The 26,398-nt window shown below is 41.3% G+C and overlaps 1 protein-coding gene across 5 annotated transcripts in view; it reads right to left on the reverse strand.

Annotated features, from left to right (window-relative positions):
* The window catches only part of itprid2 (ITPR interacting domain containing 2), a 285,322-nt gene that overhangs the window by 157,703 nt on the left and 101,221 nt on the right, over window positions 1-26,398 (reverse strand). For 3 of the 5 annotated variants that reach the window (XM_039757742.1, XM_039757743.1, XM_039757747.1), the window contains exons 3-4: window positions 12,493-12,715; window positions 12,168-12,213 (exon numbers count right to left, since the gene is read on the reverse strand). In XM_039757742.1, coding sequence (XP_039613676.1) covers window positions 12,168-12,213; window positions 12,493-12,688 — 242 coding nt within the window. In that variant the 5' untranslated portion in view covers window positions 12,689-12,715. Of the gene's footprint in view, window positions 1-12,167; window positions 12,214-12,492; window positions 12,922-12,945; window positions 13,198-26,398 lie in introns of those variants that run through there. The other 2 variants (XM_039757744.1, XM_039757745.1) reach the window with 2 other exon arrangements.

Below are 26,398 nucleotides of genomic sequence, written 5' to 3' on the forward strand. Positions count from 1 at the left end.
AAGTGTTCATGAAGAACAACCTCTGTTCTCCTAAAGTAGGAGTCCTCCATCACGGTCCTGGAGGGCCGCAATGGCTGCAGGTTTTTGCTCCAACCCAGCTGCTTAATAAGAAGCTCTTAGTGCTCCAGTAACACTTTTGCTTCACTTTAGTGGTCTCGCTTGTTAAGATTTTGAACCCTTATCGCTTATTTTAGTCTTAAACAGCTGCATTCTTAGTTTTGAATGGATCCTAATTAGCAGTAACATGCAAATAACAAAAGAGACAAGCATTACCATTTACACCTGTGTGTATTTATCATGCACTGTTGGGTTTAATCAAATACTTGGAAGGAAAGTGAAGAGAAAAAAAAGTGAAGGACTGAGAATTACTCTCGCATTTTAGACTTCAAATCATTTGAATGATCCCCTTAGAAAGGCGAAGGAATTCTAGGATACGACAATGGCCTGACATAGCAGAGATAAAGCACTAACAAGCCATGAAATTAAATTCTAATTAAGCAACTGGGTTAGAACAATAACAGCTACTGGGGCCTTCCAGGACTGTGATTGAGGACTCCTGTCCTGCAGGGACAATGCAGCACCTGGATGGTCCCATAAAAACAGAGATCCTCTGCTTCTTCTCACCCACTCAGGTCTGCTAATCCTAACCTGTGCGTGGTAAGAAATCTCAATCCAGACTCTTTCCATGTGTAGCTCCGAGCTTGTGGAACAAGCAGCCCACCTCCATTTGAAGGTGTTTAAGAAGCATTTGAAAGCTCTCGCTCAGTGAATATCCATCTAATTGATCACGGCTTTTGTCAGGCTCTCGTAACTAGAGGAAGATTAACTAATGTGTTGTTCTGTTTAAAGCTCTGCACTTGAGACGATCGATTTGGTAACCTGGTCCCGTCACACTTTTTCGTAAACAGCCCCCCAGACTGACGTTTACTCGATGATGTAGACCTCTTTTCTAAGGTACTTTGGGGAAACACATTTGCTAAGTGAATAAAGTCAAACATTTTGGAGGAAAAGAAAGCTCTGTGCATGGATTTGCTCTACTGTGATGCTTTGGTATGTTTTTATTTTTATTGTTTATATATATTATATCTATAACTCAGGTTTTTTTAACTCCATACAACACTTTTGTTGGCCTCTGGCTGTTTGAAATGGAAAACAGCAAAGAGGCAAAAGGTGATCGCCTAACAGTAGTCTTCTTTCGGCTGCTCCCGTAAGGGTTACCACAACGGATCATCTTTCCCCACATCATCTTTCTCCGTCACACCCATCACCTGCATGTCTTCTCTCACCACATCCATAGACCTTCTCTTAGGCCTTCCTCTTTTCCTCTTCCCTGGCAGCTCTATCCTTAGCACCTTTCTCCCAATATACCCCTCATCTCTCCTCTGCACATGTCCAAACCATCACAATCTCGCCTCTCTGACTTTGTCTTCCAACTGCCCAACTTGAGCCGACCCTCTGATGTCCTCATTTCTAAAACTGTCCATCCTCGTCACACTCAATGCAAATCTTAGCATCTTTAACTCTGCCACCTCCAGCTCTGTCTCCTGCTTTCTGGTCAGTGCCACCGTCTCCAACCCATATAACATAGCTGGTCTCACAACCGTCCTGTAGACCTTCCCTTTCACTATTGCTGATACCCATCTGTCACAAATCACTCCTGACACTCTTCTCCACTCATTCCACTCTGCCTGCACTCTCTTCATCACTTCTCTTCCACAATCCCCATTAGTCTGTACTGTTGCATCCCAAGTATTTAAACTCCTCCACCTTCGCCAACTCTACTCCTTACATCCTCACCATTCCACTGACCTCCCTCTCATTCACACACATGTATTCTGTCTTGGTGGTCCTACTGACCTTCATTCCTCTCCTCTCTAGAGCAGATCTCCACCTCTCCAGGGTCTCCTCAACCTGCTCTCTACTCTCACTACAGATCACAATGTCATCAGCAAATATCACAGTCCATGGGGACTCCGGTCTAATCTCATCTATCAACCTGTCCATCACCATTACAAATAAGAAAGGGCTCAGAGCCGATCCCTGATGTAATCCCACCTCCGTCACTCCTACCTGTCACACTTCCCTCGTACAGAATCGCCTAACAGTACAACAGCAAAACCTCAGGGTGGAGTAAGCATCATGTGACGGAGTTGCTTTGCTGCCTCAAGGTCAAGACAACACACTATCAGAAGGAACAATAGAATTCAAGATTGCCTCATGACATCCGACAGTACAGCGTCAAGGTGGTGTTCCGTCACGTGACGCTTAAAGAAAGAAGAAGTCGGGTGACGCAGCACAACAAGGACCAGAAACTCAAGAGTAAAATAAAAGAGGGATGGTCAAGCCAGAGTTCAGACCCCAAGCTAACTGCGATGCTACAGCATAACCTCAAGAGAGCGCTGTTCAATCAAAAATTAAAAGAAACGGAAATGGCTGGCAGAAATGGGGGAATGGTCGCCTCCTAAATTTAGAAAAAGGCTAAACAGCAGCGACAGGAAACATATGGTGGAGGTCATTAATGCTAAAGGAGGTTCTGCAAAGTTACTAAACACAAGGGTCTGTTGACATGTGATGGGCTTTGTGGACACAGTTATGTTGTGACGAAAACCAAAAAATAGTGTCCAGATGAAGTACATTGGGATAAAAAATAAATAAATAAAGTATTTGATCCCCTGCTGAATTTGCACGATTGCTCACTTACAAAGAAATGATCAGTCTCTAATTTTTATGGCCGTTTCATTTTAATGGAGAGAGACAGAATATGAACCAAAAATCCAGAGATAACACGATATATAAAAGTTATAAATTGATTTGCATGTCATTGAGTGAAATAAGGATTTGATCCCCTACAACCCAGCCAGAGTTCTGGCTCCCACAGATTGGCGATTACAATCAATTAATCAGATCCTCCTGATCTCAACTCGAGATGTGTATAAAGCCCACCTGTCCACAGAATCCATTTCTTCCTTTCCAACCTCTGCTGGAAAGCTGTCAAAGGACGTCAGGAATGAGACTGGAATGAGTCATAAGACCATCAGCAAGAAGCTTAGTGACAACTGTTGGTGCGACTATTTGGAAATGGAAGATCAATATAAAATGACAATCAAATCGCCCTCGGTCTGGAGCTCCATGCAAGATCTTGCCTCATGGGGGGAGCAGAAAAACAGCCCCAAAGCCTAATGTTTCCACCTTCATGCTTGACTGTGGAGATGGTGTTCTTTGGGTCATCCTCCATATGTCTCTTCCTTCAAACACAGCGGGTCGAGTTGATGCCAAAAAGCTTGGTTTTGGTTTCATCTGACCACTGCACTTTCTCTCAAGCCTTCTCTGAATAATTTAGATGTTCACTGGCATACTTAAGATGGGCCTGTACAGTACACGTGCCATCTTGAGCAGGGGGATCTTGAGGGCACTGCAAGATTTCAATCCATTATGGTATAGCGTGTTACCAATAGTGTTCTTGGTGACTGTGGTGGTCCCACCTGCCTTGAGATCAATAACAAGCTCCTCCTGTGTAGTTCTGGGCTGATCCCTCACCTTTCTCATCATCATTCTCACCCCATGAGGCCAGATCTTGCATGGAGCTCCAGACCAAGGGCGACTGTCATTTTAAATTTCTTTCATTTCTGAATAATCGCACCAACAGCTGTCACCTTCTCACCAAACTTCTTGCTGATGGACTTGTAGCCCATTTCAGTCTCGTCCCCGACGTCCTTTGGCGATGCCCATGGTGGTGGAGAGGTGGGAATGGAAGAAATGGATTCTGTGGATAGGTGCACTTTATACACATCAAGAGTTGAGATCAGGAGGATCTGTGATTGATCGATTGGATTGTAATCTGTGGGCCACATGGGTGGGTCGTAGGGGGCCAAATCTTTATTTCTCTCAATGACATGCAAATCAACTTTTTGTTCTGGATTTTTGGTTGATATTCCGTCTCCTCCATTAACTCTTTTAGAGTGGATGTCGACTTTTGTCGACAGGAGGGGTTGATGGCGCATTTCGACAAAAGTCAACATCCAGTGGTAGACGGCAACAATCAGCTGTTAATGGTGACAAATCTCACTGTTACGTCACAGGCATTCCCTCTCTACTTGGAGGAATGTTAGACTCATTGACTCAGCATCTAATCCTTGCATGTGCTGGAGTTTACGAAATGTAAACAAAGGCAAGATGGCATCGACATCTCACGAGGGAGAGAAGCAAGTGTAGAAAAGAAAATACTCAGCAGATGATGTTTTGCACATTATCGCCGAGTCGGTCTCTGAATTTTCAGAATCGGATTTTGTTGACAGTGAACAGGAGATTGAGCAGGACAGCGAGGAACTGGCATCAGCTGATCAGACACCAGCCAATACTGCCCCAGCTGATCAGCTGCCCGCATTCACGTAGCCGACGCACCTACGGAAAGGTTCATGTGGGAGGAATACTCAGACATTGATCTGTGGGAGCCAAACTGGATTCTTTAGATTGATAGATACTTTATTAATCACCAAGGGGAAATTCACAAACTCCAGCAGCAGCATACGGATAATAACAATATGAAATTAAAGAGTAACAACAATGCAGTTATAACAGACAATACCTTTGTATAATGTTAACGTTTACCCCCCTGGGTGGAATTGAACAGTCGCATAGTGTGGGGTCTCCTCAGTCTGTCAGTGGAGCAGGATGGTGACAGCAGTCTGTCACTGAAGCTGCTCCTCTGTCTGGAGATGATCCTGTTCAGTGGATTCTCCATGATTGACAGGAGCCTGCTCAGCGCCCGTCGCTCTGCCACAGATGTCAAACCGTCCAGCTCTGTGCCTACAACAGAGCCTGCCTTCACAAGACAGCATGGCTTGCTGTTGGACTCGACAGATTACCAGCCACTGGACTACTTCAGGTTGCTCTCTCCTGATGCTGCTTTTCAGCTACTGTCAGACAAGACAAGCAGGTATGCCAAGCAGTTTTTTGCAACACATTCTCGTTTTTCAAAGTGGAAACCCACAACAAAAGACGAGATGAAGGGCTTTGTGGCATTACAAATAGAGATGGGACTAGACTGGCAATATAACTTCAGGGAGCATTGGTCCAAATGTGCTTTGTCCCCTGGTGGCTTTGGACAGGTTATGCCGTGTGATAGGTATGCGCTGCTGCAAAGTTTTATTCACTTCTGTGATAACCAGAAGCAAATCCTAAAGCGTCAGCCAGGTTATAACCCCATGTATAAAGTTCAGTCCCTGCTTGACATTATGGAACCAACATATAAACAATTTTATCAGCCTGGCTATGATTTGTCTGTGCATGAATCTATAATAAAATACAAGGGGCGCCATTTTTTCCACCAGTATATGCCAGACAAGCCCACAAAGTATGGCATAAAGGATTCTGTACTGGCAGAAGCAAACACTGGTTTCTGCCTGAAAGTAATCACACGTAAAGGTAAGTATTCCCTTCAATTAGAGAACTGTCCCTTGACAAGTCAGGTTGTGCTGAAGCTGCTTCAGGGCTATGAACATTTGGGTCATGTTGTGTACATGGGCATCACCAGAATTGTTCATGGAGCTACAGAGCAGGGGAATTGGAGCTTGTGGCACAGTGAGGGTGAACAGGAGACACAGGCCTTCACAGGTTGATGACGAAAAGAGGCGACAACGGTTTTCATGCGGGCGGAAAACTTGGTGGCAGTGGCATGGCACAAAGTCAAAAGGGTGACTTGTCTCTCTACAGTACACACTAACAACACATGTGAGAAAGTGCAGCAACAGACAACCGAAAAGGAAGCACCAGTGCAACACGTATTGTAAGGAGGGCAATGTGGCAAGGCATGCAATGGGCTGCTTTGAGCGAGATCAGACTTGGCTGTGTAACATGTATGTGAAATCATAGAGTATGCAGGCTCAAACAACGTGCAAAACAGTAACATTTGTCAAAAGTAAATATTTTTTGTTGATTTGATATGTTAAACGATTGCTTTGTGTTCTTTTTTTTAAAAAAAAAAAAAAAAGTTAGTTATTGGAAAAATATTCAGCCCTGGGAGAAAAAAAAAAAAAAAAATTAGCACTAAAAAACTTAAAATGAAACTACCATAAACATTAGAGACTGTTCATTTCTTTCTAAGTGAGCAAACGTACAAATTCAGCAGGGGATCAAATACTTTATTTTCCCCCACTGTAGAGGTGGAAACGCCATTAAACATTCACAGCCTCACCTGGAAAAAGGATACAATCCTCAAGGTTAATGGATACACAGACTTCAACCGTTTGTGGTTTTCTTTAAGGTGAAATTCAGTTGGTCTATTATTTGGGCTTGGGAAGGTCAGACCACATTATTATGATGATGATGATGATGAGGAGGAAATCATGCAGAATTCCAGGGAATTATAAAGACTTTCTTGCAACTACACACACCCCTGCCCACCAGAACTGGTTTGTGCCTGATGATGCCATGAGAGGCTCTTGTCCTGCTGTTCATGGCCGTGAATTGGACTGAGGAAGTTTAAGAAGGTTTTTAAGGTCTACTAATCCTAGCTGTCAAATTGATCCTGCCATACTGATTTAGTCTGAAAACTCGACTATTAGCAGAGTATGAACCTGTCAGTTCAAAGCTCCATTTCAAGATTTGCAGGTCCTTCCAGTTTTAGCATTTGCATGTGATTTATTGCATGTTTGTATCCAATCTTCTTCTTCATCAATGCCAAAAAAAAAAAAAAAGATTTATTTCTGCAGGGCTCAACTGCTAATAGCTAAAAGGAAGATTGGAGCAAAGCTGTGTCCCTGCCTGCATATTATAAACAGTGAGTGTAAACGAGTGATCACACTCCCACAATTTAGTGGAAAACACGGTGCGAAGGGGGCACGGGAGTGAAAACAATCTGATCTTTTACACCCACGAAAGTCTTAAAGTGGAGAGGAAGATGCAAGAATGGAAAAGGGCTTTGAAAGGTGTGGAAAAATACAAAACAGCTTGATCAATCTGGTGTGCGTGACAAGAGCCATGCAGACCCTGCTTGCCCAAAGTATGCGTGCTAAGTGCTACTTCTTGTTTTAAGGTTACTAAAAAAAAAAAAGCCCCAAACTAAGGAAACTAACAGATGTATTCCACCTGTAGATTTCTGTTAGTGCTGATTCAGGCTAATATTTTAAAATACTTGTGTAACTAAAGTCATAAGACAAAAAACCCTATAAAAATTTGGGACACCAACGCCTCAGGGCGGACGAAGGGCAGGTGTCCTAGGACTGTGCTTCTCTGTCATTTTACCTTTGCCTGGTGTGTATCAATTAAAGATTTTTACTAACTTTAATTATATCTCTCTGTCTTCAGTCACAAGAAACAACACTATAGAAAAAGTGTCCAGGGCTGAAGATAAATCGGAAGAAGGAGACGGAATATTTGAGGTTAAAAAGGCGGATCAAGAATCAGAAGTCAGCCTGCAGGGAGAATAGAGAGACACTGAAAAGAGTAGAGAAGTTTAAAATGTCTGGGATCAGCAGTTGCCCAACATAGAGAATTAGATGCAGAGATAAAAGTCAAAGAGTGCAGTGTGGATGGAACAAGTGGTAAGAAGGGATCAGGAGTGTTGTGGGATTGAAGAATTGAGGTGAAGGATGAAGTTTTAGACGTACGGCGCGGAGACCTTGGCAGTCAACGGAGCTCAGAAGAAGAGGTTCAAGGTGGCAGAAATAAGAATGAGGTGATGGAGATGTGGAGTTACAGAATAAAACAGACATCTAAGAACGTCTAGAAAAGTAGGATTAAGGGGTCCGGTCATGTGATGAAGAGACCATGAAGATGTGTGGGGGGAAAGAGTGATGGGAATGAGGACAAGAAAGTGAGGGAGGCCAAAGTGCAGGTGGATGGATAAAGTGAAAGAAGATTTGAAGGGAAAGGGTCCAACTGGGGTGGGGAGGTGCAGGTCTGAGCTGTGAGGAAAAGGCTTATCAAGTATATCGACTCAACAGAGAAGTGGGAAAAGATGAAGAGAAGGAAGAAGAAGAAAAGTTCCAAACAGAAACATTTTTTAAAAACTGTGCTTAGATAAACTTCCTTTTTTATTTTATTAACCTCCAAAGGAAAGTTATGGTTCACCGGTGGAGAGGCAGAAGTACACCATCTTAAAGAAAATGGGCTGCCCTCAGTTTTTACTCTTTTAAAATACTTTGGAAATCAAGACTAAGGGTCAGTTATTTTGTTGAAAATCGCTTCGCTCGCCAACGCCCAAGTTTGGTTAACCGGATATAGAATATATGTAACATGGGAATCGTTACATATGCATTATTTTCACTTTTACTTGAAACCTTTAGTAAAAGCAATATTTGGAATTAACTTTTCTTCAAGATCGCACTGAATTTTCATTCCGTGTTTGGACTTACATCGTGACAACGCAACGCCTGTGACCGAATATCGTTTCTTTCTCTCTAATAAATAAAATTACTTTCGCGAATGTTTGTTCATGCTCTTTCTTCTTCGCTTCATTGTTGATGTGTCATCTAGAACATATAAAATTATTGTCCTGATAAAATTTATACAAGCTGAGAGCATAGGAAGTGTGTCTGCCTAAAGCATTCACACAACTGAGGTTAGATGACCGTCGTCTTGTTTGAAAATGGTTGTAAGTATGACGTAACTTGAAAGAATCACATGTTAAAAAAGTCTCCATCTCACGGCAACGTTTTTAGAGTGTTAATTATAACTGGCAACATGAATTAGACGATCTACAAGTCTCCGACTTAAACTTCAAATCTGAACAATATATTCAATCTCATTTCGCTGTTCTGTTATTTCACTGTGCAATAATTTCCGTTCATTTGCACGAATGCGATCTTTACTATCCATTTCGAATTTTCGTACTTCCATTATCTCCAACCTACTCTGCATGTGTATTGCGGCAAAATTTTTAAATTCTTTACGACGTTCTACTTTATCATCTAATCTGTCTTTTATTTCAGGCCCCAGTCGTGGTTAAATCTCCTGGCACAAAGACTTGCCTCACGGGACATCAAAGTGTGTCTCTGAGAAAATCACGTCTCATCTCCTTCCAAATTTTTTTTTTTTTATAATAATAAAGAGATGTAACTGTAGTTTATGAACAATCAAAGGCTGACTTATGAAATAGGAACGACTAGATTATTAACTGTGATATTTTCTAAGTGTTTCTTCTTTGTGACGAGTGTCGCCTTCTTTTGGCAAATGTGTTTTTTGAATGGAGCCAAGTGTGATAAAAGTTAAAGCTGGTAACTGAAATCAGACATCTGTGAAGCACAAATACACAAAGCACATTCAAAAAAAAAAAAAGGCTCCATCAAATCGTAGGGGTCCTGCTCATCTTCTGCACCATCAACTCCATTTTAAGATCGTGACAAGTCATTGAATCATGCTATCCAGAATGCAAACAACGCCATATCAAAGATATCTGAAAGATGAAGAGCAGCTCCAGGATCTGGAATGGATTCACAAAATCCAAGGACAGTTATGTAAGCCCACTTTGGTCATTTTTCTTACTGTCTGGCAGGTTACTCACTTCCAGCTTTCATTACAATACAAATTATAAAAATATATGAATAAAACGAAATATTGTGTTTTCATTTTTTTTTCTTTTTCAGGGTTTCTTCTCGTTAAATGTGACGCACCGAGTTTTACAAATATGCGATAATTAAAGTGGATTATCATCTAGAACTTGTGTTATTCTCTCTACATTGTACTTGGAATATTCTGTTAAAGACTCTCTACGGAGATTGAAAGGGAGGTAAATTGGGAAGGCAGTTATTTAAAATGGTTTCTAAACATTTCACTGGACTAAATACCTATAAACCTGTAAATACCTATGTGGGGCTAACTGTGTACTGCAAAACATGGCAGCAAATTTCCTCCGAATCTGTTTTAAGCTTCTAGCATTTTCCAAAACGAATAACAGTGGCAAGTTTTATTCAGACTAAAATCTTTGAGTTATGTACAGTGACTGACATCCTCATATGGACAGTAGTAAAATCCTGTTTAGTGAGCACTAGAAACCACAAGGTCAGATTTCTCAATGACAAAAATATATACTCCCATTTTTTATTACACACACAGACAATACTTATATACATAGATATGTTGAATATAATACAGTACATCCATACAGAACATCTCATTTAACCAACAGCATATGTAGAGAAAATATTAAACTATGAGCATGTTTGTTAAATGGTTTCATATTTAATTAGTTTTTTTTTTTGAAACACCAAAAAAACCCTTCACAGTAAATAGAAAGAAAATTTCATCCATCCATCCATTTTCTAACCCGCTGAATCCGAATACAGGGTCACGGGGGTCTGCCGGAGCCAATCCCAGCCAACACAGGGCACAAGGCAGGAACCAATCCCAGGCAGGGTGCCAACCCACCGCAGGACACACACACAAACACCCCCACACACCAAGCACACACTAGGGCCAATTCAGAATCGCCAATCCACCTAACCTGCATGTCTTTGGATTGTGGGAGGAAACCGGAGCGCCCGGAAGAAACCCACGCAGACAACAAGCAAACTCCACGCAGGGAGGACCCGGGAAGCGAACCCGGGTCTCCTAACTGCGAGGCAGCAGCGCTACCACTGCGCCACCGTGCCGCCCTTGGAAAGAAAATTTAAGAATTCTAAAAAACAGGGAGACAACAAACAGATGCGTAAAATCTGAAGTGAAACCAAGAAACAAGTGCAGCTATGAGCCACAATTCAGAGCAGCAGTACAAGTACAACACCAGCACAAGATACGGCTGCACACAGCGTTCATCCCACTAGTTACTTTCACAAAACATTCCCCTTTATTTTTTTTTTTTATTTATAAAGTATATACATTTTCTACTACATACACACACCCATCCACCAGTCAGAAATGGCTATGCTAGCAACCTTCTGCAAAAAGAGAAAAGAGCTAAAAGATTTTGATGGTAAAAACAAAATCAGAAAAAGATTTTTCAAAATTTGTTTGGTGTTGAAACACCGTGTTTGTGTGTGTGTGTATATATATATATATATATATATATACATACATACATATATATATATATATATATATACATACATATATATACATACACACACACACACACATATAGTGTGCGTTTTTGGGGGAGATGTGTGAATATACATATACACACTCTCACAATATACATATACACACTCTCACAATATACAAGTGTATTATACAAACATCCTTATATACACCAAGACACACACATCATACAAACACACATCTCTATATAGACAATATAGATAAAGACATACACATATATATCACTGTACATACAAACAGTATATAATAAAATAATCTATCATCTCTCTCTCTCTCCCATTATATCTGTTCATATATCCATCGATATATCTATCTCTTTCTATATACAGGGTGGTCCAGATCTAATTATGCAGATCCAGATCATCTTTATGACTTTGATTTATGCGGGGACGATTCCAGTTCGGCGAGAAGACGATTCTTCATGTTGTCAGTTTGCACATTTCTCGATGGTCCAGGATTTTTCGGGTGATTTTCTATGTAATAAACTTAAAGTTATAGTGTAATGAAAATTGCATAATTAGATCTGGACCACCCTATAGATAGATGAGAGAGAGAGAGAGACTATATAAAAAGACAGATGAGAAAGAGAGTATATAATGATAAGAGAGAGAGAGATATAATAGAGAGAGAGATCTCTCTCTCTGTGTATATACACAAATACCAAAATATTCTTAAGACAGGAAGTAAAAGCACTATATAATAAATGTATATGCATACACCTACAAACACACTACATATACTGTATAGAGACAGTATACAGTATATTTAAGCTAAGGCTTTTATAGACAAATACACATACGTACCCACTGAACATTTTGGATACCCAACAAAGCTTATAAGGTACAACACACACCTCTGGTATAAGGCAATTTTTAAAGAAAACCAAAAAGCAGACAGAACTGGCACCATTCAGAAGTCGGCTCAAAGAGAGCACACCACAATCGGAGGGTCAGACATGAAAGAAGCTTTTCTTGTTTTAAAGGGGCGCAGGGGAGAACATAAAGACAGACAGACAAACAGTCGGTATGTTTAAAGTTCTTATTGTAGGCGAAATAATTAAACTGCCCCATCAATCCAATGTACGTACATTTTTTTCTTAGAACAAATTTTTTAATTCCAATTATAAAACCTACCTGCAGTCTTTAAGCCATATTGCAATTTTCTCATTGGGCATTCCTCCTGCAGCAAAAAAAAACCCCACCAAGTTAGAGAGTAGTCACCAAACAAAAAAAGTTTAAAAACAAAACAAAAAGTTCTAATATCCATCAGCATGTGTACAAAGCTGCCACTGACAGAGCTGTTGGCGTCTGGTTGTGATAAGTGGAGGTCTTGTTAATGCTTAATTAAGAAAATGTAATATCAGTACTGTAATGAATCAGTTTAAGCCATCAAGTATATAAAAAAAAAAAACCACAGCAGGTCAGGATGATGGATAGAGAGACGGAGAGAAAATTGTACCTGGATCCTCAGCAAAAGGCAGCTTTTCCTCAGGAAGATTGCCGGGATTGCTCTCCATGTTCGCAGGCACATCTTCTGTCCCAGATGCCTGCCAGGAATCTCTGCTGCGAGCCCAGGCTTTCCTCTTCTCCACTGCAACGTTCCAGGGATGCATTTGATTCTTGGGGGCCGTGTTCTGCATGGACACTGCTGCCATCTCGCTTCACTCCACTCTCGCTTTCACCTACAAAAAAACAACACGCGTCAGAAGTGCACGCTGCCGGCAAGAGAAGTGCGAGAGGCAACAGGATTCAAGGAGACCACCAACAGAAAAGTGAAGCGCAGCCCTGCTTTCCCACACTCTCAAAGAGAGCGTCAGCCAGTGAGTTAAAGAGAAAGCGCATTAGTAAGAGAAACAAAGAGACAGAGGACTACTGTTAATAAGTGAGCGCCAAAAACGACGAGACCTGGCACCTTCACAAGGCACATCGCTCCCAGAGACTCTGACAAACGGCGCAGTATTTAGACATCACTCTCAAAGAAGGTTAGATAGCAGAAAACTAAGAATACAAGTAGAACAGGAAATGTCTGTTTAGTTAAAAGATTACAAGCTGGTGCCCAGTCATTTCCTGTTTTGGATCTACAATTTCAAAGGAATACCAAGATGCGAGCCGGCAGGGCTCATTGGAATCAGTTAGAGAGTTGAAATAACACTTAAAAATGCAAATCTGTGATTAACACACAATGAACACAGAGCACAGGCTGACTCGGAGAACAAGAACAAAACAAACTATTAAGAACGTACTGTGTTACACCAAGAAGAAAAGGGTGGAGATTTAAAGGAATTCAAAAGAAGTCCTGACAGAGAGAGACTTGACAAAAACAATTACCAGAACCTTCTCCCTCAGGCCTGTCCCAACATTCGACAGATCAGAAAACATTTATTTAAAGTGACATTTCTGAACCGGCATCCCTTCATTCCATCCCCTGCCGCAAGATACAACTTTTACGTAACTTCAAAACAATAAATAAATATATAAATAGAGCTCGATACGCCTTCCACATTCTGAAAAACGTGCTTGCCTCAGACAAACAAACTAAAACTCTGGCCATAGTATGTGAGACAAATAAGAACATAGCGGCTGTACTCGTACTAAAACAATAAGAGATTTTTTAATTCAGGGATGCCAGGAACTCCAACAGCCTTGCCTCGGCACACACCAACCACATCGGCAGTTCAGTAAAGCAATGATGAAGAATAACGAAAACATAACCCCAACGGCGATAATGTCCTAACACAGGATACGACGAGAAGCAAAAAAAAATAAAACGCTCGCAACAGATTCGAGTTTTGCAGATTTACATTTACACTTGTTTTGCGTGAGCTGATGTCACATTACGTGGCATGTCAGATTCGACGTCCACAGTCGCGGATCTCGTTGTTGCACCATGTCAAATTACACATCTGGAAGTCACAGCCCACGTCACGTTTACTGACCGAGTGCCCATCTTCCAGCACAACCGCGCTCATTCCTTTATCTGACCACCAATAGCCTGGCTTCTTGACGATGTATGAAGCATTAAGAGCTGCAGCTGGTTTAGCAGCTACCTCGGCCTTGTAAAATGTGAGACATCAGACAGACGAGCTTCTCTTCCAGTTGAGAAGTCTGCAGTCGCTGTACTGTTAAAGAAAAGCTGGAGTGGTACAATAGCTATAGTGCGGTCAGCCTTTTCGTCACTGCACTCACTGGTTCTCAACTTTTACATTTTAAAAGGCCTGCCATTGCGACTACAGAGAAAAATCAAACCGGTTTGATTTTTTCCTTGCCAGTCGCAAATAAGCTGGTATGTCACATTAGACAGTCAGCTTGACCAGAGCACATCGGCGATTGATTACGAAAATGAAGCATACGATAATAAAAAAAAAAAAAAGAAAAATCTCTGGTAAAAGTCATTTAATGGGCCATAGGCTCTGGTAGACATTTTTATCGAAAGTGACTTACGAAAGAGGTCAACCTAAATCGAGTAACAACAGTTTGGGGACAAGTGGGACGGAGCAAAGCACACAAAACTGACCACCGCAAAAGAAAAGTTGAAATAACAAAAAACAAGCGAGTTACTGGTCAGGTCACCTGCACTGGTACAGCGCATTGTCGTACCCACCATACGACATCACAGCTTCCCAGATTATAAAACATTACCCAACAAGAGTCTTCAACACCTTCAGGGAGTCAGAGTTTCGAAAGGAGGTGGGCTGCTTGTGCCACCAGCCAGGAGCTACACATGATGAGAGCCTGGACCGAGACTTGGTTCCACACTGAGAAGTGGGGCAGACGATGGTGGTGGTGTGGTTATGAAATGAAATCTCCAGTGAACAGCCTCCTTAAAGTTTTGTCAAACCATAATGCCAACCCAAGTGAAGATTTGCAGAAGTTGGGGGCTCTTCCTAGACTAAAGTGCTTTCCAACCCAGATAAACTCACACAAACAAAGCGGGCACATGACAAGAGTAGAAATTCAGAGATGATGGTGTAATTAAAATCCAATTGCGGAGGGAAGCATAGAAACAAAAAGACAAAAACTGATCGCAATCCTTATGGCTCCCTTTTAAATGGTAAAGCCTTATCTTGTTTCACCCAGCTGCCCTTGCGGCAGCGCTGAGGCGGCCCAATTATGTAGTACTTCAGGGGGCTGCTGGAATCCGCAGTCCATTTAAATCGCATTGCTACAAGAACATAGATCTGTCACAAAATCATCTTTCCATGCATGGCCGTCAAAACTTGTCGCTTCTTTCTAAAACCCGCGGCATGGCATTAGAAGAGTAAAGTTAAAGGAAAATAAATCGGGAGAGGTCTCCCCTCGACTTTCTCGTATACTCAGATATGGGGATGGATATTTGAGGAGTAAACCGCAAGACGATGATTATATTTTTACATTATGTACACTAAAGAACCATCAACAACAAGTCAAATCAAATGAATAATATATTGAACAACAATTATAAAAGTAAGCTTGAATAAATTGGACTCTGTAGCTGCATGAATAAAAGCTAAAGTATCACATCCAGTTAGTGGAAATAGCCCAAAAGTTGAATGAACAATACATTTTGCACCTAATACTTGTATGCAAAATTTGGTTGACCGAAGTGAAAGGGATACTTTGTGATGCTTACACACACACACACACACACAATTCCAAAAATGGAATTTTTGTACTCGGTGAAGTCTAAAAATGTCGACATTGAATAAAGTCTCGAAATGGAATTTTTGGACGATTCCAATCCTTTCCCTACACTTCGTATACTAGAAAGTCAAGGAGGTCTAAAACAAACAAACATCAAGATTTGCCAAAATCTCAACATCAAATTTTTTTTGATGATTCCAATATTTTCCCTATACTTCGTCCAAAAATTAATTGTCAAGAATTTGATGACTCTCGAGGTTTTAGAACTCCCTGACTTTCTAGTATACGATTACAATACTTTCCCTATACTTTGTATACAAGAAAGTAAAAAGAGAAAATCGGCCATTTTGGACATGTCCGCTGTGGCAGAATGTGAGCAGCAACAAGCCATGGAGTTAAATAAGTTTAACTAACAACAAGAATCGGCTTTAAATTAAAAAAAAAAAAACTGGCTGGAGTTTGAGGCCCCAAGTTAAAAAAAAATAAATAAATAAAAAAATAAATAAAAATGTGGTAGCGCTGCTGCAGTTGGGAGACCCGGGTTCGCTTCCCGGGTCCTCCCTGCGTGGGTTTCTTCCCGCAGTCCAAAGACATGCAGGTTAGGTGGATTGGTGATTCTAAATTGGCCCTAGTCTAGTGTGTGCTTGGTGTGTTTGTGTGTGTCCTGCGGTGCGTTGGCACCCTGCCCGGGATTGGTTCCTGCCTTGTGCCCTGTGTTGGCTGGGATTGGCTCCAGCTGACCCCCATGACCCTGTGTTCGGATTCAGCGGGTTGGAAGATGGATGGATGGATGGATAAAAAAGTACCCATGTGATATGCCAAACGGGCATCCCCACTGCAATTAACACTGTATAGCCAGCAACACAATGGCCTGTTAAGCATCTTTAAGAGGTGAAAACACTAAATATTACAGTAATGGAACCAATTAACTGTCTGCATGCTGGTGCCAGCCCTCCAGCAAACCCAAAATGCTACAGTGCAACTTTATCTGTGCAGCTACCATTTGCTCTTGCTATGGACATTACCATCATGTAACACCCAAACTTTGAATATTTACTAATTTAAAAAATATTCAAACTTAATACTTGGATAGTCTGACAGCCCTAATAGAAAACACACAGAGCGGTCTGAACACACACCAGAATATCTAAACAGAAAAACTCTGACTTGGCAGTTGCAGTAGGGCGCCATACAGGCATACTTGCTGCTGGCATAAAGGAGGCCCAAGTCGTATTTCTTGATTCGCTTTCTGCTGAAAAAAAAAATTCTGTGGTTGAAGTCCTCAACGTTAATGTGACAGAGAGGAAAACTTCATGATGAATAAAAATATGGCTCTATGAGATTGGCAAATCATTGCATTCGGTTTTTAATTGCGTTTTACTTTATACAGCATCCCAGCTTTCATGGAATTGGGGTTATAATTCAAGGGGGTCCAGAGTGCATTCCCTTTTAAAATCACCTTGTTGATTCAGTGGTCTTCTCTTGAAAATGATGTCACCAGCCCAGCATACCACAGATCTGTAGAAGATGGGACGGACGTCACTACCCACACTAAAGGGCCGCAGTCTCCTAAAGAAGAAGATTCTTCTCTGCACTCTTTAACAGCTCCCTCTGTGCTACAAGATCAGTCCAGCCTGTCACTGATGCGAACCTCGAAGCACTTGTAGTAGTCCATCACTTCATCACCCACTCCCTGAATACTGACCGGACGTGGAGGCCCTTTGGTGAAGCTAAAGTCAATTAGCATTTCCTTGGTTTTGCCGACGTTAAGGTGCAGATGATTCTTTCTGCCCCAAGAAACAAAAAATTCTCGCCCCCCCAACTCATCTCCAATTATCAATATACCCGATAACCGCAAATCACCGCTACTGATGTGACCTGCTCTTATATTTATAGGTGGCCCCGATTTTAGAAAGCTGGGTTGCAGTCTGACCTATTATGGCATTTCAAGACTTCCAAAAAGCCTAAAGGCGATTCACTCTCTCTCTTTTTCTTTCTTTCTGGTGATCTTCAAGTTAAAATCTAATCTTTGTACTCGGGTATCTGGGACAGGTTGTGATTAAAGACAGAACAAATAGCAACACGCACATTTGAGAAAACAAAGAAAAGGCGCATCCATCACAAGCCAGGCAGCCAAAACTGCCGCTGGCATACAGAGATTTCCTTTCTCCAAGTGGCACAACTTGGCGATTCCAACTGCAGTGCCCTGCGATTGCATCTGATCTCTTCTTCGTGTGTCCAAAAAACCCACTTTACATCCAATGAAAAGAAATGGCACCATTTACAAGGAGCTCCACTATAGAAGGTCCTTGCATAGGCACTAACTGTCTGGGCACAACTTTAGAACCGAGTCCACCTAATAATACATCCATAGATTGCTAATGGCTATCCAGCAAGATTCTAGCCAAGGCTTTGTTTGTGTTACATAGCAGTAAGTGACTGATAGATGCAGGACAGCAAGCCCCCACTTCTAAACGTTTACCACTCCCTGCATGTCTCCTGGCACAAGACCCATCAAGCAAGTATTCCAATTCCATTTTAGTCCTTGCACTGCACTTCAGTTATAATAAAACAGACACACAGCACCCTGCAGACATTCCCGGCTTTAAAAGGATGCAATACCGAATCACAGAGGCTCTGGCATCTTTTTTGAAGAAGAGAGGAGAGATTAGTTTCAGAAGGACAAAGAGGAATAGGTTTTCCCCTTTAAATAAATAGTTTAAGATAACTTGGCAAACAGCACTGGGAATCCGTCAGAAGATCCACAGTGGCCTTGTGAGTGTGTGCACACGTGTTCACGGTCATTGCTGGCTGTTGACTGGCTATGCGGACGCACACAGACTTTTACTAGAATAATAGGAGAATTCAGGGACACTCGGGTTTAGCTTCACAGCACCTGTGTGTCACGTGGTGTCCCTCAGAGTTCAGTCCTTTACTTTTTCAACTTTATATCCTCCCTTTGGCTCAGATTACTCACAGATATGGCCTTAACTTCCACTGTTCTGTAGATGACTTACAGTTATATCTTAGGACAGACTTTTCTCCCAGCACACTCACTGATCTTAAGCTATGGATGGAAAAGAACTTTCTTAAACTTAATGCCAATAAAACTGAAGTGACTCCCAACTTAATAAAGCATCCAACTTCTCGGTTTCTGTTGATGTCACACCTGCTCCTGTTGTCAGAAATCTTGGCATTGTGTTTGATTCATCACTTAAATTTGAACCACACATCAGGTCTCTGTCCAAAAGTTCATTCGATCATCTCCGTCACATTGCCCTCCAACGTCCATTTCTGTCCTTTAATGATGCCCAAACTGGTTCGTTGTTTTATGACGTCTCGTATTGATTAATGTAATTCCCTCTTCATCATCCTCCCTGCAAAATCTACACAGAGGCTACAGCACATTCAGAACTCCCCAGCCACACAAAGCGTTCTGCTCACGTTTCCCCTGTTCTCTCCCAGCTTCACTGGTTACCAGTTCCTCCTCCTTTCAGCTGCTCATTAGGGGATGCCACAGCGGATCATCTTTCTCTGTCACACCCATCACCTGCATGTCCTCTCTCACAACATCCATAAACCTTCTCTTAGGACTTCCTCTTTTCCTCTTTCCTGGCAGCTCTAGCCTTAGTACCCTTCTCCCAATATACCCCTCATCTCTCCTCTGCACATGTCCAAACCATCACAATCTCGCCTCTCTGACTGTCTTGCAACCGTCCAACCTGAGCTGACTCTCTAATGTCCTCATTTCTAATCCTGTCCATCTTCATCACACTCAATGCAAATCTTACCATCTTTAACTCTGCCACCTCCAGCTCCGTCTCCTGCTTTCTGGTCAGTGCCACCGTCTCCAGTCCATATAACATAGCTCGTCTCACTACTGTCCTGTAGACCTTCCCTTTCACTCTTGTTGATACCCGTCTGTCACAAATCACTCCGGACACTCTTCTCCAGCCACTCCACCCTGCCTGCACTCTCTTCTTCACTTCTCTTCCACAATCCCCGTTACTCTGTACTGTTGATCCCAAGTATTTAAACTCATCCACCTTCGCCAACTCTACTCCTTGCATCCTCACCATTCCACTGACTTTCCTGTCATTCACACACATGTATTCTGTCTTGGTGGTCCTACGGACATTCATTCCTGTCCTCTCTAGAGCAGATCTCCACCTCTCCAGGGTCTCCTCAACCTGCTCCCTAGTTCCCAGGAGTTCCTAGTTCGATCAAGGATTGCATTCGAGATTCTGCTTCTCCCCGCTCAAAGATACTCAGACTCTGGTTCATGGTTTCATGATGTCTCATATTGATTGCTGGTATTCCATCTTCATCTTCCTCCCTGAAAAATCTACACAGAGGGTACAGCACATTTAAAACTCCGCAGCCACACAAAGCATTCTGGCTCACGTCTCCCCGGTTTTCTCCCAACTTCACTGGTTACCGCTTCCATCAAAATTCAAGATTCTGCTCCTCACCTTCAAAGTCCTACATAAGCTTTGCCCCCATCTACCTCACTCAGCTCAGAACTCCTTAAACTCCTTGTCGCTCTCTCAGGTCCTCATATATTCATCTCCTTTCTGTCCCCATGCACCAGACTCTCCACCCTGGCAGGCAGCTCCTTCAGTGTTGTGGGCCCCTCTTCAGCCTCTCCGAGTTTGTTGCTCTCTTGCCTCCTTTAAATCTCAACTCAAGACTTTCTTCTTTGACAAACTTTTGTCTTCTGTGTTTTTTTACTCTGTATGTAAAGCAACGTTGGGTTTATAAAAAGACGCTCTATAAATGCAACTCAGTTTGCCCAGAGAGGATTGGGCAGTCTAATGGTCTGGAATCCCAGCAGATTTTATTTTTTTCCTCCAGCCGTCTGGAGTTTTTTTTTTTTGTTTTTTCTGTCCACCTTGGCCATCGGACCTTACTCTTATTCTATGTTAATTAATGTTGACTTATTTTATTTAATAACTGTGTCTTTTTTTTTCTATTCTTTATTTTGTAAAGCACTTTGAGCTACATTTTTTTGTATGAAAATGTGCTATACAGTAATCCCTCGCTATATTCTTCACTCTATCGCGGATTTTAAATGTAAGCAAATCTAAATATATATCATGGACTTTTCGCTGGTTCGCGGATTTCTGCGGACAATGGGTCATTTCATTTATGGTACGTGCTTCCTCAGATTGTTTGCCCAGTTGATTTCATACAAGGGACGCTATTGGCGGATGGCTTAGAAGCTACCCAATCAGAGCATGTATTACATATAAACTAAAACTCCTCAATGATATACGATATGCTTCCCGCGCGGTGCTCGATTGTTTGCTTTTCTCGTTCTCTCTCACCCTCTCTGACATTCTCTGCGCCTGACAGAGGGGGTGTGAGCAGAGGGGCCGTTTCCACAGAGGATACGAACGAACGCTCTTCTACAAAATGCCGCTTTATCGCGGTACATCGGCATACTTAAAAGCATGTATTGATTTTTTGACTGTTTGCTTTTCTCTCTCTCTCTCTGACATTCTCTGCTCCTGACACGCGCACTCCTTTGAAGAGATGTTTGCATTCTTTTAATTGTGAGAAAGAACTGCCATCTCTGTCTTGTCATGGAGCACAGTTGAAACTTTTGACTAAAGGGTGTTATTTCATGTCTAGAGGACTCTAATAACGTTAACAGTGTGGGAGAGTTTATAAGGGCTTAAAATATATAAAAATAACCATACAATCATATGGTTTCTAATTCGCGGATTTTCACCTATCGCAGGGGGGTCTGGAACGCAACCCCCGCGATCGAGGAAGGATTACTGTATAAATAAATGTTGTTGTTGTATTATCACCAGTTTTTGACTATGAACAGCAAACTACAGATTCACGAAGATCAGATTTTTTTGGTGCATTGACCCCCATTTTTTGACCCCCATTAACACACCAAATCTATATAGAAGAGGGCCGCTACCAAGATTTCTTCCATCCCCGATAAAATGGAGTTTTCTTTCAGTGTTGTTCCTCATCTATTTTTTAGAGAGTCAAGGCTAGGGGGCTATGAAAGCCCATTGTGGCATTCCTTGTGTGATGCTGCGCTACGCAAGAAATAAATTGTTTTTGATTAGGCTCAAAGACCTAATTCGTTATGTGAAATCTTAACCGACTTTCGATTTTTTTAAATTTATTTGTAAATTTTATTTTAAAGCCGTCCGACCGACTTTATCGCAGTCGTCCTAACTGGCCCTTGTTCCTCGTGGTTCTTGTCAGGAAATCGAGCTACGAGAGACAGTTTCCGCACTTTTATATTTTCGTTGGAAACGGTGAGGGCAGGAGGAGTAGCGATTGGTGGTGCCCGAGAATGTCATGTGACTGGGAAAAACTGCATTGTAGAGGAAGGCGACGCTGTAGAAAAGTGATGGCATTTGTTTTTGAAATTCTCAAAAATAAGAGTGAAAGTGTGGAAACTTTGAACATCCCTCGTTTAAAAGCCAACACAAAACCTTTACTAGCCACATATGCCGGCATTGGGCTCCGCAACATTAATAATTTTCACTTCACCCCACCACCCCTTCATGGCACCTCCGCAAATCAAAGTGTTTATGACATTGTCATGTGGGTGTCCCCGAGCGACAAACGAGAATATTCTGATGTGTATTTAAATGCCAGTTGTTAGATTAGACACCCTACCTTTTATCATTGCAGAGCAGTTTAAATACCTTGGGGTAAACATCACAAGTAAACATAAAGCTCTTTATCAAAAAAAATTTGTCGTCTGCATGGAAAAAATTAAGCAAGACTTGTATAGATGGTCAACCCTTCATCTCACTCTAGCTGGAAAAATTAACACTTTTAAAGATGAATATTCTTCCTAAGCGCCTTTTTTATTTCAAAACATCCCAATATATATTAATAAATCATTTTTTAACCAATTAGATTCAACAATAACCTCATTTATTTGGAACTCAAAACATCCACGTATCCAAAGAGCGACCCTATAAAGACAAATGGCAGAAGGCAGCATGGCTTTACCTAACTTCCAGTTTTATTACTTACTGGGCAGCAAATATACAGGCGATAAGAACCTGGACACAAATAGAAGAACATACTCAGGCTTGGTCCGCAATAGAAGTAAAATCCTGCAGTACTTCTTTGTATTCCTTGCTCTGTGCTCCAATAAACGCAAGTTATCGGCAATACACTAATAACCCAATTGTGCTCCACTCACTTAGAATCTGGAACCAATGTAGAAAGCATTTTAAGACGGAGAAGCTTCTATCTGTGGCACCTCTGCAAGAGAACCACCTCTTTCAACCTTCACAAACATATGCAGTTTTTAATATCTGGAAAAAATTTGGAATTAACTTGCTTAGAGATCTTTATATAGACAACGTCTTTGCATCCTATGAACAATTACATTCCAAATTTAACATTCCAGCTACACATTTCTTTCACTATCTTCAAATCAGGAACTTTGTTAAACAGAACCTTCCAGATTTTCCTCATCTCGCACCCCCATCCATGCTGGAAAAAATATTGCTCAATCTCAAGGACTCAGACACCATCTCTACAATATATAAAATTGTTTTACAGTCCCTCCCTTTCAAAGATCCAAGAGGACACTGGGAAAAAGATCTCTCAATTAATAGATCAGAAAAGGAGTGGAAAGTAGCAATGCAGAGAATTCACTCGAGCTCCATATGTGCAAAGCATACAATTATACAACTCAAAATTATATATCGAGCACATCTGTCTCGACAAAAACTCTCCAAAATGTTTCCAGGGCAGGAGCCAACCTGCGAACGCTGCAACCAAGTCTCAGCCTCACTGGGTCACATGTTCTGGGCCTGCACCAAATTAACATCATTCTGGACCAAAAGTTTTAATTACCTCTCAGACAGCCTTGGACTCACAATCCCTCCTAACCCATTAACAGCTGTGTTTGGTGGTCTTCCAGATGGGTTTAAAGTGGAGAAAGACAAACAAACTGTGATTGCATTCACTACACTGTTGGCACGCAGACTTATTCTGCTAAAAACTGGAAGAACCCAAACTCTCCTCTTTTAAGTCAGTGGGAAACTGATGTGTTAAACTATTTGAAATTGGAAAAAATCAAACACTCAATTAGAGGATCCGTACAGACGTTTTTCAAAACATGGCAGGATCTAAATCAGTAATATTTAAAAATAAGCTCTTAAAGCACAGAGGAAGCAATTATTTCCGTATTTCTTTGTCTTCTGCATTCATCTCTATTGGCTTATCAAACTTATTAATTTAGATGTGTTTACAAGCCTTACATTTTATGCCGTTTGCCTTGCTCTCTCTCTCTCTCTCAGGGGTGGGGGTCGACTTGTTTTTAAATTTAATTTTACTTTTTGTAAAAATTGATTGATTTGTATGGAACGATTGCAATAAAATTAATAAAATTTAAAATAAATGCCAGTTGTCAGAGTACCAGACATGTACAGAAGTAAATGTATAAATGCCAAGAATTAACAACCAAGGTTCAAAAATATTCTAATATTTCCATTTTTAAATTGAAATATCTGACACTTAAGCAAATTACACCATCCTAATTGTCATTTCAAAACGCTGCCAATTTCCAGCACCATCGCTTGTGCACGGATTGTGTGACTGATGCAGAGATGCTTATGGAAGGTGAATTTCTACCCATGTATTGCAGAAAGCCTTCTACACTAGGAGGGGACGGTTAGAGAAAAAGAAAAATGCACTTCATTGTGTTTCATTGCGGCTTGGCTTCTCACCACACGTGCAAATGACAAACTGCAAAAAGAACGTAACAATGCTGACAAGCTGGGGATCACTCGCCCACATTAAAAGCTGGCATCTCATTCCGTACAGACTTTTTTCAAAACATGGCAGGATCTAATCAGTAATATTTTAAAATAAGTTCATAAAACACAGAGAATTTATTCATTTAGGTATGTTTACAAGCCTTAAATTTAATGCCGTTCGGCTTGCTCTCTCTCTCTCTTAGGGGTGGGGATCGATCTGTTCTTAACTCAATTTTTCTTTTTGTAAAAACTTGATTGCTTTGTATGGATTGTAATAAAATTTAAAAAAAAAAGCTGGTATCTCATAACACAAATGGCCAAATCCAAAACCAGCGGAAGGGCACCCCTTTGAAAAGTCATGAAGGAATTCCAACTTGTCTGACAGCGAGCGGGAAATCATTTTTTTAAAGGATTGCGAGTTACTGAAAAGAGAGATGAAAAAGAAAACCAAGAAACCACGGGCACTCGGCGTGTGTCTGAGTACCGCAGAGCTACAAATACACAAAGACTGAACGGGAAGAGCTTTGGTGTGCGATACACCGATCAGGCTGCAGGCCATAGTTGGCAGATTGGGAGATTTAACAGTCATTTGGGCCATTTCTTTTTTATATCTTGCCATTGCCTTGGGCGTAACACTTCATTGTGGGCTATTTTTCTTGAAATTGCGTCCACTTTTATGAAGACTAATAATGTGTATTTGCATATCCACGCCCCTTCAGCCAATGAAGCCGCCTCTTTCCAGCCTACAATAGTAAAGGGATGATTTATACTTCTGCATCAAGCCCAGGGCACAGCTATATGAACACCCAACGCCATCAAAAGAAGTTTAAACTTCTGCGTCGTTCTGCGCCACAGACACAGGCCTAAAAAATGTACCAAGCAGTTATATGGGAAGAATACATTTTCATTCTACTTTTCCAGGTGTTCGAATTGTTTAATTAATTCATTATTTACTAATTAGTGGGTCTGATGCTAAAGTAGTTGCAGCCTTTGATTATTCCGTGTTTGCCAGCGTATCTGCTCTGCTCATTTTTAATTGTTATTAATAAGATACAACGAAGGGGAAAAACTGCACAGAGAAAGGGCAAAATATAATGAAAACAAGCATTTATATCTATAGTAAAAGCAGAAATATTTCTAAATGTCATATAAATGTAAAAATCATGTTGCTGTGCTTTTCTGAATGCAGAACAAGAGAAAAATAATCCCAGCTAATTAAATGACATCAGTGCTACCTGGTGCTGTCACTGATTAGGAATCTGGTTGGAACAAAAACCTGCAGCCACAGGGGGTCCCCAGAACCGAGGCAGAGAAACACTGGCCTAAACGTTAGTGGCTATAATCTGCCTGCATTTTAATGGATCAGTTGCTTGTCTTGTTTGTTATCAGTTTTTGCCCACCAGGATCACCGCTCATCTTGCTACACATTTTTTTTTCCAGTAGGCAACGCATTTGTGCGTCACATTTTTCTTTCCCTCCACTTTTTAGTACATCCTTTTCATCTTCCAGTTTAGAAGCTGGCGAAACGTGTTTGAGAAAATATGTAGTTGCAAAACTGTCCAAATTAGAGTCATAGGGGTCTGTGTAAAGTTCGTGTGAACATGACGCATTTTTGAAGAGGTGTGCATCTATGACATCGATACACCATCGGCTTGACGCCGAAGTAAAAATCATTTTTTGTATGTCACATAACCCCTTTCATTTAAAGTTTAAAACCTCTGAATGGTCTATAAAGTTTCAGATCATTCAACCAATGACCTGTCCGTCACAGACATTCCTACCCAATTATTGAGAAAATTGGACGCCGTAGGAAGAATCAAAACGATTACAGCCGACTACATGGCCCATCCAAAAAAAGCGTAAAGGAGTATCCAAAACAGATACACGGGTGGGACACCTGCAGTACAGAAAGGATTTGTGTGGTAGCTCTACTGCTGACTGACCACATTTTGTAAACGCGTGTGGTGGACTGATACCTAGCATATAAGT

The sequence above is a fragment of the Polypterus senegalus genome, chromosome 6 (assembly GCF_016835505.1).
Source record: "Polypterus senegalus isolate Bchr_013 chromosome 6, ASM1683550v1, whole genome shotgun sequence".
NCBI classification, from domain to species: domain Eukaryota; kingdom Metazoa; phylum Chordata; class Cladistia; order Polypteriformes; family Polypteridae; genus Polypterus; species Polypterus senegalus.